Genomic DNA, 12,903 nt, shown 5'->3' with positions numbered 1-12,903 from the left:
TAAGGAATGAGGTCGGAGAGTTGTACGTTTTTTCGATTCTTGCTCATGGCATCCAAGTCATATACTTCTTAGTTTTGATCTCACTTCTATATATTAGGTACAATATAATAATTAATAGTGAATTGTCTATATGATAATAAATACATAATCTGCATGAATTAAAATATATTTAAGCGTTTATTTTATTATTGTAGAATCCAGCGTCACGATTGTAACGCTAGATACTGGACTCTCACAACTTTTCGTATATTTATATTTTTTTATTAAAAGAAAACATTTTCCTTAAACTTTCATACAACATAAGACCTGCATGAATGCTCGAAATAACAATAACACAAGTTATGTGAAGTATAACTACAAGAAATCTAAATGCAAAAGTTGACTGTTTCTCTAACAGTAACGTGAAACTGTCATATTTCAAATTAATTCAACGTGGCACAATAGATACAATTTTTATATACTGCTTATGTATGTGTGGTAGCAGCCACAAGGTTAACTAATTTGCATATTAGTTTTGAAAAATGACATTAACTAACAATTATTTTAATATAACAAAGTTTTGTGATATTTTAGCATTTATGTTCAAATGTTCCTTTAAGAAACATGACCTGATTTTTCAACAAGTTGTAAGCTATTTCTAAATCGCAAATGTAAAGGCAAATTTCTTTTATCTTTCTTTATGGTTGCATTTAAAAGATAAATTTATATTGAAATTAGCAAAATCTCAGTGTTTATCTATAAATTAGAAAGATTTTTTTTTTTGGGGGGGGGGTTTGCAACAAAGTTATGAATGGTATGTTTACTGTTCAAAATTTTGGTTTTTAAGTATTCCAAGTGGCAAACTTTGCGAAGTGATAGTGATCCAGCAAAACCATCTAGTCTTTTATGGATACAAGATAGTGCGAAGAGTTAGAGAAAATGCTGACAAGTTTGTAAAAGAGAGAATAAGTTAACTTTTGGTATCTAGCGGCTGCTAAAAACAATGACAATACACCTATGCCAAAGAATATTATCATTTCTCCAACGCACAAGTCAACAAAAGTAGAAGAGGAAAAGAGATGTAGGTAATGAAAATGTGTAGCTAACTACAGTTCCTATGGTCTCAAGCTAAAGAAAAGACTTCTACTTTATCCTTCCTTTTATTCTAATAGAGCTACCCGTCATTGCCTGGGGCCAAAGTATAACATAACTTCTTTCTTTCTCTCTCTTCTCGCCCCATCCCACTCCTTTTCTTCCTTAATCAGCCGATTCCTCTCTCTGGACACACACACCACTCGTGTTGCCATAAAGAATGTAACTATGTGAAAAAAAATCAGTTGCATCTCTTTACGTGATAATGTTAGAAGATGTGTGTACATCTCAAACATTAAATGTTCAGTTGGTCCTCAAATAATGAAACTTGTATTTTTGATTTTTATTAATATTATACATCTGGAGTTACAGATTTTTAAATACCAATTTTGTAGTTGTTATTTGTGTATTTTTCAAGTTTTAGCTAAAGAGATTCCTCTATATAACAGATGGAATTATGAAATACAGCTAAGTTTTGATTCTCTAGCATCTGTTTGAGTTTTAATTTTTTGATAAAATATAATTTCACATTGTTCTGGCCGGGGATGGGGCATCCTACCAAATGCCAGACATTCACCACTATCTCATGCATTCTAACTGGTACACTTTTTTTAAAAGATTCTAATGGTCCCTTTAAGTGCAATTGTTTGTGTCTCTCTTGCACTTGATTCACCGGGTATATTTGGGTGGTAGTTTGGAAATTATTTTTCAGGAGTCAGGTTGTTTCTATATGTGATTAAACAGAGCTGAAAGTTTCTGCTTGTTTCATTTTTGATTCAAATTTTTTTTTTTTTTTCAGTCGGCAGTCCAACGATCTAATGTGAATAAGATCTCTCCATATTTTCAACTGTTTTTGACTATCATGAGTCATTGTTGGGAACATGATGAGGTTACAAAATTAAATGAATTTATTTTCAAAGTTAAGAACGTTTTAAAAACATTTTAATATACCCTCTCCCTCTTCATATCGAGTCTGGTTGATGGTGGTTTTACATGCTTAAATGAGTAAGGCTTCAAAAGCAATTATATTAAACATACAATGGGGTATAAGGAAAAAAATGTATGTTTTCACCTACAGTTCTGTATTTATGACTAGCAGGATTAACTGCCATTGCCCAAGATTCTGCCTCAGAAAATGAAAGAGAAACCGGGTGTTTCTCTTATATTAGATTTTGAACATATCTCATTTAAGTGCAAACTGGCTCAATATGCAGATGTACAGTTCTCAAAGAATTGTCAATTGAAAAGGGTTTCTCATCCTCTAATTAAGGACAGAATAAATCCTACATTTTTATCTTAGCCCAAACTCATATAGTACCAGATTTGGCAAGTAGCATATAATACAGTACACAAAAATGGTGTTATATTTTTCCACAAATATTCTCATCTGCTTATTTCATTCAAAGCAAATTTTATGTCAAAAATAGAATCCAAAAATGACCATAAGAACATGTTTTTTAAGTGAGATAGTTTGATCAACACTACTGGGAGCTATTAGAGAAAATTTGTTTTTCCCTGAAATGGTTTATCATGGAAAAAAACAAAAACAAACAAACTGATCCTACAATAATATTAAAACTAGGATAATTTCTTGGAAGCAAAATAATGCAGTGATTGCAAGAGGAGATTGACTTACAAGCTTAGGAGTTATCCAGTAAAGAACATGGGACTTAGTTTAAAAAAATTCTTTTTATATAGTTTTAAAAGTTGAAAAGATTCCATGATTGTGTGTGTGTGTATGTATATATATATATATATATATAATTATTACAATAATAATTTAATATTTTTAAATAATTTAACATTTTTTTAATACCTATTCTCAATAAAGCTATATTTAAATACTACTAAAATACTTAGTTGTGTTCATAAATAGACACCCACTGTATGATACCATGCACCAGTTAAAAAAAAAATTGAAATTTGTACATCTGAATTTATAATTCATGGCTTATGGTAAAGAAATACATCAGATTTGACTGCATAATCAGAAAGAGCACACAATTTTACATAAGAATGGCAAGTTTCATGAGAATAGCTTGAAAAATAAATAAATGGTGTCGAAATTACCGAATTTCTTGAAATGTTGAAGTTCGTAATTTAGCTCACTTTTCTAAAGAAAAATGTTCACGGAAAAGCCTAAATTTTGGCACTTAAAATTCTCATAACTTTTAAACTACTGATGGTATTTGCATAATTCAAACGGTTTTAAGCATCTTTTACGTAGCTCTTTTCATGCAAGTTGATAAAATAACAATTATCTAAAAAGAAAAAAATCAACTTGTAATGCTACATTGAGGTTGGGGTACCAGTTCTACAAGTTCATCAGAAGAAATCATTAAAGTACTTGTTAAATAAGCAGTGATGGATGAGGGGTTTAATTAACAGTTCAGGATCTATTAGATTGGAGACTTTTTTTTTTTTTACCTTGTCCAATAGAGAAAAGCTAGTGGTTGATGAACTGGCTGATGTGTGGTAACAATATTGCATCTATGGGTGAATGGTGGTTTTCTAGAGGTGCAGGACGATGGTGGTGCTTAATCTGTAATCTACCATTAAGAAAATTCAAAGCTTTAGCCGTTGAAATAAATCCTGTGAGCAAAGTTGTACTTCTGTGTCATGTTTGTTTGGGGGGGGGCAGAGATAATGGGATTTTGTACAGTGTTTAATCTCATTTCATTTAATGATTATTACTTTGAAAATGATTTTTTTTCATTTATGACAGGATGGCGTGTACAGAATTTTTTCATTTGTTTGAATTTTGCATGACAAATTTTCTGATTTCTAACAAACTGATTTGGTGGTTGGTTGAGTTATCCAAATAAATTAAGTATCATTGTTTATATTTTTCAAAGCTCTATGTGCTCACCTTTTTAAAAGTTTTTAAATATAATAAAATTTTGTTTTAGGATTGAATTGTATAAAATATTTTTCTCTCTCTCTCCTTTACCCTCATCCGTCCACATTGATGTAATGGACATTTTCTTTGCTTTATAAAATACGGATGATGTTTTCTACTCGACTCCATTAATTACATAAGAAGAGAACAGAATTCCCTTCCCAAAAGGTCCTTCGTTTTTTTTATATTTTATTCTATGTTTTTATTTTATTTTATTTTCTCAACCCCCTATTCTTTAGCTAATGTTAGTCCTTAAATAAAATTTATAAAATTTCATTTTGCGTTTGTCTTTTTATTTCATGAGTCCTGCTGTCCTATATATATATTACCGGTGTCCTGAGACAAGATATTCCATCCCCTCCCATTCACCTCTTTTCGTCATTTTTTTTTTTTTTTTTGTCTTATTTTTTTCTATTGTTGTGCCCATTGGTCTCTCGCCGTTCCCAGTGTATTCCGATGCATAACAAGATGTATCTAAAATCTGATAGCTTGTCAATGTAAAAACTACAAATTTTGTTTGAATCCTCATTGTTTGTCTTTCTCATCTGAGTGAATATAAACAAATGAAATGAATTTTCTTATTCTTTTGTTTTTCTTCTTTACAGTCTTTATTTTCTGATTCTTTTCTCTCCAAACTTGTAAGTGATTTTTTTTCCCTCTTGTCTCCTCCTCCATCACATTACCATACAATAGCATCATCAATACTTCCTACCTGCCAAATTGCACACTTGCCGCCAACACTGCAGCCCCAGTCGCTTCACCATAGGTGTTCTTTCAACTCTTAAACTCACTAGCAGGGCTATCTGGCATTACCCAGGAGGTATGGATAAGCAAATTAAAGACTAAAAAAAAATATCTAATATCTTTCATTTAAAACTTCTATCCATTCCTCTCTCTTAACACAATTCGGTCTAATTACTTTTTGAACACGCATCTCCCTGGCAACTGGTTCAATATAATGAAAAAAGAAAGAGTAATCAGCAGCCAAAGATTTAAGTTAGCTTTAGTGTTTTTTTTTTTTTTTTTAAACACTAACAAGAATGGAAGTATTTTCTATTCTAACCATAATCTCACTGCACTAATATCGTTCTTGGAATCAAATTAATTATGGTGTTTTTGAATTTTTTAGATGCCAATTAATACTTTGTATTATTCGTGTTTTGACTGTCATTCACACTGAGGATTGGATCTTCAACCTCCAGAAGAGTGTAACTTACAACTGAATTTTCTCAAGTACTTACTTGTCCACTGTCATGTGTTCTTGCAAATTACTTAGGACTTTTACCAAATCATGGCTGATAGAATGAGAACATGCAACTCCTGTGGATTAAATAAAAGGTCCCATTTGAAATTCTGTGCAGATTCTCTAGTTCCTTGACCAAAATATGAAAATCACAATCGAGATGAAACCAGCCGTCCAATATTTTTTTTTATCCTAACTAGTTGTGGGTCATACTAAATCAGAATATACTTTTAAGTGTATCTTTGGTAGTTTCTGAGTTTTAGTCAAACACACAAACAGAAATATGACTTTCCTTTCACTAATAGATATTGATGGTGGATTAAAATGCTTCCATCCGCTGTAGGAATCGCTCCGTTGTATTGTAAATCCTGTATAAGAGAATGTGAAACCGTAGCAGAATTTTTTTGCATGCAAAGAATTGAATGCTGAAATGAAATTGGTCAAATGTGGGCCAATCGAGTTGTTGGATGTATAATCTGCTATTGGACTTTTTATAGACCATTATTGACAAGATGAAGTTTCTTTTTGAACTGAATGCCAACGAGAGAACATTTGTCTCCCTTCACCAACATGTCAAGTAGGAACAACTATGCGTGCATCAGCAACATGCCTGCTCGTCACTTTCTTGCTCGTGCTTCCTACAAACGTTTGTTTATTATAAAATAATCTTCTGATATCATCAATGACCTTACAAAAAGGTTTTGTTCTTATCACTTACTAGCTAGGTGTGCCACCTTACCATTGCTTCGCAAAGTTGTTTTGAACAAACATTTCATAAGTTATTTGTGAACACAAGACAAAACTTTCACATTTATTCATACAATAGATAAATATTAACGCTTTGGTAATTTAACAAATTTATCTTATAAAATAAGATCAAAGAAATTATAAATCAATTAGACTGAGCAATGGTGTGTGTGTGTGTGTGTGTGTGTGTGTGTGTGTGTGTGTGTGTGTGTGTGTGTGTGTGTGTGAGAGAGAGAGGAGGAGGCTCTTTTAAGAAAAAAAAATTGAGAAAGGAGTGAGGGTGACGATAAATTTAAAAAATAAAAATTTTAAGAGCTGCCCCCACCCCCCACAGTGAGTGAAAGAGAGAGCAGTCACTGCCCTCTCTATGAATCTTATGCCTCATCTGTATATATTAATAGCTAGCTAAGACATCATTTTTTTTCATTTAAATTATTGAAATAAAATGATAATCAATGAGCATATTTAAAAAAAAATTTTCATAATTCTTTTTTTTTTAATTAAATTACTTTAATTACTGTTAATATTGAAAAAAAATCTATTGCATATATATTGGAAAAACAACTATAAAATTACAAATGAATAACACCAAATATTTATTATGCACTGTTTAAAATGTACTTAAACATTCATATAATTATCTAATTTGTATAAGAGGGTCTTTCTTCCGGACTATATATATATATATATACACACACACACACACACACACACACACACATTTCAAAATGTTGATTTAAATAACTGTATCTGAGAAATAAATGAAAATTTTTTTTTGCATGTGTTTAAATCACTTTCCTTTATATATAGAATAGAATGGATACCAAGATTCCTTCCGATAAATATAGAGAACACTTATTTTAGTTGTCAGACTTGATGATGATATGACAAATACCAAACAATCTACCACGAGTAAGTCTGCATGAGGTATCAGCTTTTTAGAGTATACATTTATATATAATAATTTTAGATTACCTGCTACACCCTCCCAAAAAACGGGCCCCGTGTACACTTTATGTGATATCTCCATTATTTATTCACCGATTGCCCTTATTTTACAGGACATTGCAGAATCAACGACCGTGAGTACACCAAGATCCCAGTGGGAGCTGGGACAAAGAATACACTGTGTTAAGTTTTACTACAAGACAGGCTCGTTTAAGAAAAGCCAGGACAGTTTCATGTGTCAGTTCGAATGTGAAAAGGCTCCATTCAAAACCAGAATTCAGAACTGGGTGGACCACTTCAAGAAGTATGGGACCGTGGAGAACCTCAATGCTGCCAGAGAGAACCGCCCAAGCCACTCGAGACGTCCCAAGAAGCGAACAGCTGAGCTGGTCGAAAGAGTGAGTCTCTTCAGCAGAGTCCGAAACGCTCTGTGCGTAAGCGAAGTCAGTCCCTCGGTATGCCCCGTGAGACTTGCAGGAAAGTGCTGGTGAATGATATCAGGGTTTACCCATACAGAATACAGATGCTGCAGACCCTTACAGCCTCAGACAAGAAGCAGAGGAGGGCTATGGCAGTCAAGATGCTCGAGAAGATCGAGGAGACACAGTTTCCTTAACCTCCTTTGGACCTCAGATGAAGTCCACTTCCATCTTGATAGAAAGGCGAATGTCTTCTGGGGGTCCTCCAAACCCAATGAAGTAGCCACCAAGCCCCTGCACTCTCCTAAGTGCATGGTGTGGGCGGCAATCTTAGCCAGAGGCATCATCGGAACAATCTTCATCGAAGAATCTGGCGCAGCAGTGACAGTCACCAAGGAGCGGTATGTGGAGGTCCTCAAAACCTTCAAGAGTGAGCGCCAGATCATCTACTTGTCGCTCATGAGCAAGTTCTGGTTCCAGCAGGACGGAGCAAGTTCTCACACCTCAAACCTGTCCCGAGATTGGCTGAAAGAGAACTTCGGAGGCAGAGTGAGCAGTCTCAAGACTGATTTTGAGTGGGCACTTCATAGCCCGGACCTAAGCACCCCAGATTTTTTTCTTTGGGGCTATCTTAAGAACAGTCTATGCAGGGAAACCCAGAACCATCACGGAACTCAAGGAAGCCATCACCAATTCGGTCTGTAAGAATGTCATGGACAACTTTGTGATGCGCTTCAAGAAATGCACGGAGCTAAATGGAGGCTATCTAGAACATATGCTGTAGAACGGAGGAAAAAAGGCCAAAGACCCTAGTGTTTTGATGTGATGTTTTGAATATAATAAACTAGTTATGACCAAAATTTCATTTCATTTGGACAAAACACTAAGAAACAGGACTTAATTAGAGTTGGGGCCCGTTTTTTTGGATCACCCTGTATACTCCATCACGAGTATGCAAGTGACTACATGAAGTTTAACTAATTTGCATATTCCTTTAAAAAAGTGTTAATTACTTATTCACTTTATTAGTTTCTTATTAGATGGCTGGTTTCATTTTACTATTATTTTAAATTTTATTTATGCATAGTTTCTACATTCTGCATAATTGCATAGAATATAAGATGAAAACATTCTAGCACACGGAAATAATTTTATATCTATCATAAGTGACCTTGTCAGTATGTGTATGTGCAAATAGTCTCTACCAAACTCCTGAATATTTGGTCTACAGAGTCGAAATTTGATATATAGGGTATTTGGACCTGTAGCACACTTTTGATTTAGATTTTAGCCTGCAAAAATTGCTGTTAAGGGGTCAAAATTAAAAACAAAACAGTTGGTAAATCTAATAAACCATTACTTCTGTTACTTTTGCACATGCACAAAATTAAGCATTAATAGCTCAGTCACTTAATTTTGAACGTTTCCTATCTATCTGTTGGTATCTCGGATAGTAATGACTCTGGAGAAATAAATAACGACTAAGGCTAGCGTACTAAACGTTCTGATTTTGATTCTAACAAATGGTACCCAAGTCACTTTTAAAATTTTTTTTTTATAACTTTTGAAATCATTACCATATATTGGATAATAATCAATAGAGAATTGGCTGTATAATAATAAGAAATTGCATGAACTAAAATATAATATTTGTGTATTTTATGACTGGACAACAGCTACTAGTTTGAAATAAAATTTGGGTAGATTTTGAAGCGTATTAATAAAAATTTCAGATATAATGAAGCTCCAGAAATTAACATTCAACAATGTCTATCCATATGTACGTGCATTTCAGAAAACATTTTTTATTATCCAAATTATATGAAAGTAAATCTTGAAAATGTTTGATTTTCATCCTTTTTATCAATCACAATTTTAGGTAACATTGAATTGATATATTTGAAATTGCTAAAGAACAAACCAATATCAAGATAGGAAATATTAAGATGGCCCAGGACATGTAGATATTTATTAATTTGACCGAATTAAAAATGGAAAGTGCCAATACCCCTCTCAAATGAAGTGATTGACACCCATTAATTGATGGAAATACATAACTTGGGAAGGGCTAATAAAACCAAGAATCTGATTAGAGTAAACTCTAGTCATATATAATCCATATATCTATGAAATTAGCCTTAGGATTTTCCTCAGAAATAAATGTTAAGTGTTGAGACATTATTTTGAATAAAGGTGGCAGCATTAAATCAAATCTGCGAAGAATCAATGCAGTCACGATCTCGAGTATTGAGTAATTCTTAGTAACATAGAGGGTAGCGAAGAATCAATGCAGTCATGATTCAGTCGGTTCGAGACGGAGGTTGATGGCAAACTGAATTCAATCCAAAATTTGATATTTTTATAACATTTAAAGCTTCTGATTGGTTGATTCTCCTAACTGTGGGTATAGAAACAACCGTCAAAGTCATTGTAGTCTTACCCTCGTAAGTAACCAAAAAAATTTTTAACTATAAAAAAATAAATGTTTCTATGTAGTTTAAATATCATAAGTATATTCTCTTGTTACTATTCTGTTCTACTCTCCTCTTGATAACTGTCAAAAATATATATACACAATATATATCATAATATTATGTACATCAATAATTTTACAAAATGCAGGAATTCTCTCATGTAGAAATGGCAGCACGAAACATTAGATCTGTACACTTATATGGCTGCAAAACATGGCAAATGATGACACGGTTCTGGCTGCAGTGCATTAGATGGAGAAAATTGTTAGTTTCACTCTACTAGCCTCTGTGTGAAAGTATCACAACTTTTCAGCTAGTATGGCCACGTTGCCAGCCATTAGTCATCCAAAAATGCTCCAAAGGGCATCCCATATTGAATCGGTTGATGATAGCCTGATCCTGCCAGACAACACAAGTAAAAAATGGCAAAATAGGCAAGAAAAGTTGAAGTCTTTCACGAAATGTTAAACTTCAAACATGAGACAAGACATATATATATATATATATATATATTTTTTAAATGTTATTGAAGGCCATCAAAGTAGTTTTGTTAAAAATCTTCAGTTGATATTTTTCTTGTTTTTATGCAAGTCTTGCTTCTGAGTTCAGTAATTGTTTATTTAATATATATTCAGAATGTGAGAGATTATATAATTATTTCCACATCCAAACAATGTGACGGCCAACAAACCGGAAGTCCAAGACTCTAGTTTTTTCCTCATTTGGGCTCATCAGTATGACATATGTGAACTCGGGATTCGCAACCTGAGCTTTTGCATGCAAGGTTAGCACTCTGCCACCTGAGCAAACCCATCACCCACACAAAAGAAAGTCTATTAACTAACACAGATCAAGCAAACTGGAAGTCCAAGACTCTAGTTTCGCTTGATCTATATTAGTTAATAGACTGTCTTGTGTGTGTAGCGGGTTTGCTCAGGTGGCAATGCTTGCCTTGCATGCAACAGGCTCGGGTTTTGAATCCCGAGTTCGGATATGTCTGATGAGCCCAAATGAGGGCGAAACTTGAGTCTTGGACTTCCGGTTTGTTGGCTGTCATGGCTCTTGTGAGCTGTGACATTATTTGGCTGTGAAAATAATATGAGAAGGAAAATTAAAACTGTAAGTTGAACTTTACAATCAAAAATTATTGTTCGACTGAATACTAAAAAAAAAACAATTTACAAAGTCCTTATTCTGCGGAGTTTTAAAGAATGCTATTCTTGTTATTCTTCTCATCAGAGGACATAAAGAAATTAGCAAATTATATTTGTAGCAATGCTAGAATTTGCTAGTTAAGGCATTAAGTGAAACTGCAATTTATTGTAGTTATAAATTAGTTAAAGTTTTTATATATATATATATATATATATAAAATAATGGCAAGAAATTTATAGATTGATTCCCTATGATCTTGGATGTTTTCATATTTTTTTTTTTTTTTTTAAATTACTCAACATTTTTAAAATTGACGTTTTGGACTTCACTCTGGTCTATTCACAACCTGGATTGCAAATTTTTCTTTCTGGACCTTACAAAGTGTGTGTGTGTATAATAAATATATATATATATATATATATATATATATATATATATATATATATATATAGTGGTCTGGCAAGACCACAGGGGAGACAACCAAGCAAAGAAAAACTCTAAGCAAAATTCATCTCAAAGCAATAGAACTGAAGCTAGCCTGCCAGGACACTATATATAGATATACAAATGTAGGCAAATTTGGGCATATTTTATTGGTTTAAAAAGATAAGTTCTTTTTTACCAACTGTCATTAAATTTTATCCATAGAATAGTATTATAATATTCAAAAAGTTTACAAATTTTCATGTAGCTTTGTTCCATAGAACCAAAGATACAAGCATTTCAATATTCAATTTGGCTACGAGTGTGTGTGTGTGTATATATATATACGCACACACCTTTTTTTGGCAATTTTTATAAGTTCCAACTCTCAACGACTATTGATCAGAATTTAACAAATGAAAGCTTGTTGGAAAGGTAATGACCTGAATTGTGTAGTGGGCTATGTGACATTTGCCTTTAAGGTCGCACATTAAGGGGATCATCCTAGCCTATTTTTGGCGCTTTTTTACAGCCATAAAATGTTTTGGTAAAGGTGCAGTACTCCCCCCCCCAATCCTTTAAAATTACCACTATTATTGGTTTTTGAGAGTGCTGAAAACGAAAATAACGTTTAAAATACCAGGAAATTAGTAGTTTCCAACGTATAAAGAAATCTTAGTTTCAACAAGTGGGGATCACTATTTTATATTAATTTAATGTAATTTATTACCACCTTTTGGTGGGGGAGTATCTGGGTTTATTTATTTTTTTTTTCAAAGTGGTATTTATTTGTTAATTGTAGCCTGGTAGACCAACATAAAGCCTACCTTAAAAAAACTTGTTTTTTATAGGTTTTCGGGTGTGCTGAAAATGAATATTACATTCAAATTTTCCGCAAATAAGTATTTTTCTGAGTGTTATGCAAAAATATGTGTGTTTGCGTGTACGACAATAGTCACCTTAATAACATAAAGAATTATATTGCTTAATACCTAGAAAAATATTTATGGAAAATTTAAATGCAATATTCGTTTTTAGCGCACTCGAATTACCAAATAAGCACCATCTCTAACAAAAAAAAAAAAAGTAGCAGAGCCCCCCCACAAAAAAAAACAAGGTTGCTATAAAGTGGGTATTCATTTTACATTAAATTAATATAGTACAGTGATCCCCCACTTTTTGAAACTATAATTTCTTCATATCTTGGAAACTACTCGTTTCATGGAATTTTAAGCATTGTTTTCATTTTCAGCACCCTCGAAAACCTATAATAGTGGTAATTTTAAAGAATTTTTTTAGGGTGAAAAGATACTACACCTTTTATCAAGGTTTCAATCATAGTCATTTGTTTTTCTAGTTTTGCATATGAATTACAAATTCTGATATTTCCCCAAAACCTCTAGCCTAGATGGAGAGGAGACTAAAACTTGCTTCTACGGTTTTAAATGATCTGAAATAACAACAAGGGGAGACTTGATTCCAAATATTTTTCATGTTATATCTCCCCTTTTTTGTTTTCATCCA

At 32.9% G+C, this 12,903-nt stretch overlaps 1 protein-coding gene across 3 annotated transcripts in view; it reads left to right on the top strand.

The window, feature by feature from the left end:
- Window positions 1-12,903, top strand: part of LOC145258105 (transmembrane protein 185B-like) — a 60,571-nt gene that overhangs the window by 23,356 nt on the left and 24,312 nt on the right. Inside the window, exon 4 of one of the 3 annotated variants that reach the window (XM_080115858.1) lies at window positions 4,576-4,608. The exons of the other annotated variants lie outside the window; for them this stretch is intronic. Within the exon in view, the coding sequence (XP_079971984.1) occupies window positions 4,576-4,608 (33 nt within the window). The remainder of the gene's footprint in view (window positions 1-4,575; window positions 4,609-12,903) is intronic. 3 annotated transcript variants of the gene reach the window in all.

The sequence above is a fragment of the Euprymna scolopes genome, chromosome 3 (genome assembly GCF_053919585.1).
Source record: "Euprymna scolopes isolate OS-2025 chromosome 3, ASM5391958v1, whole genome shotgun sequence".
Lineage (NCBI taxonomy): Eukaryota > Metazoa > Mollusca > Cephalopoda > Sepiida > Sepiolidae > Euprymna > Euprymna scolopes.
Note: the sequence above shows the minus strand (reverse complement) of the source record. Positions and strands in the feature narration are given on the sequence as shown.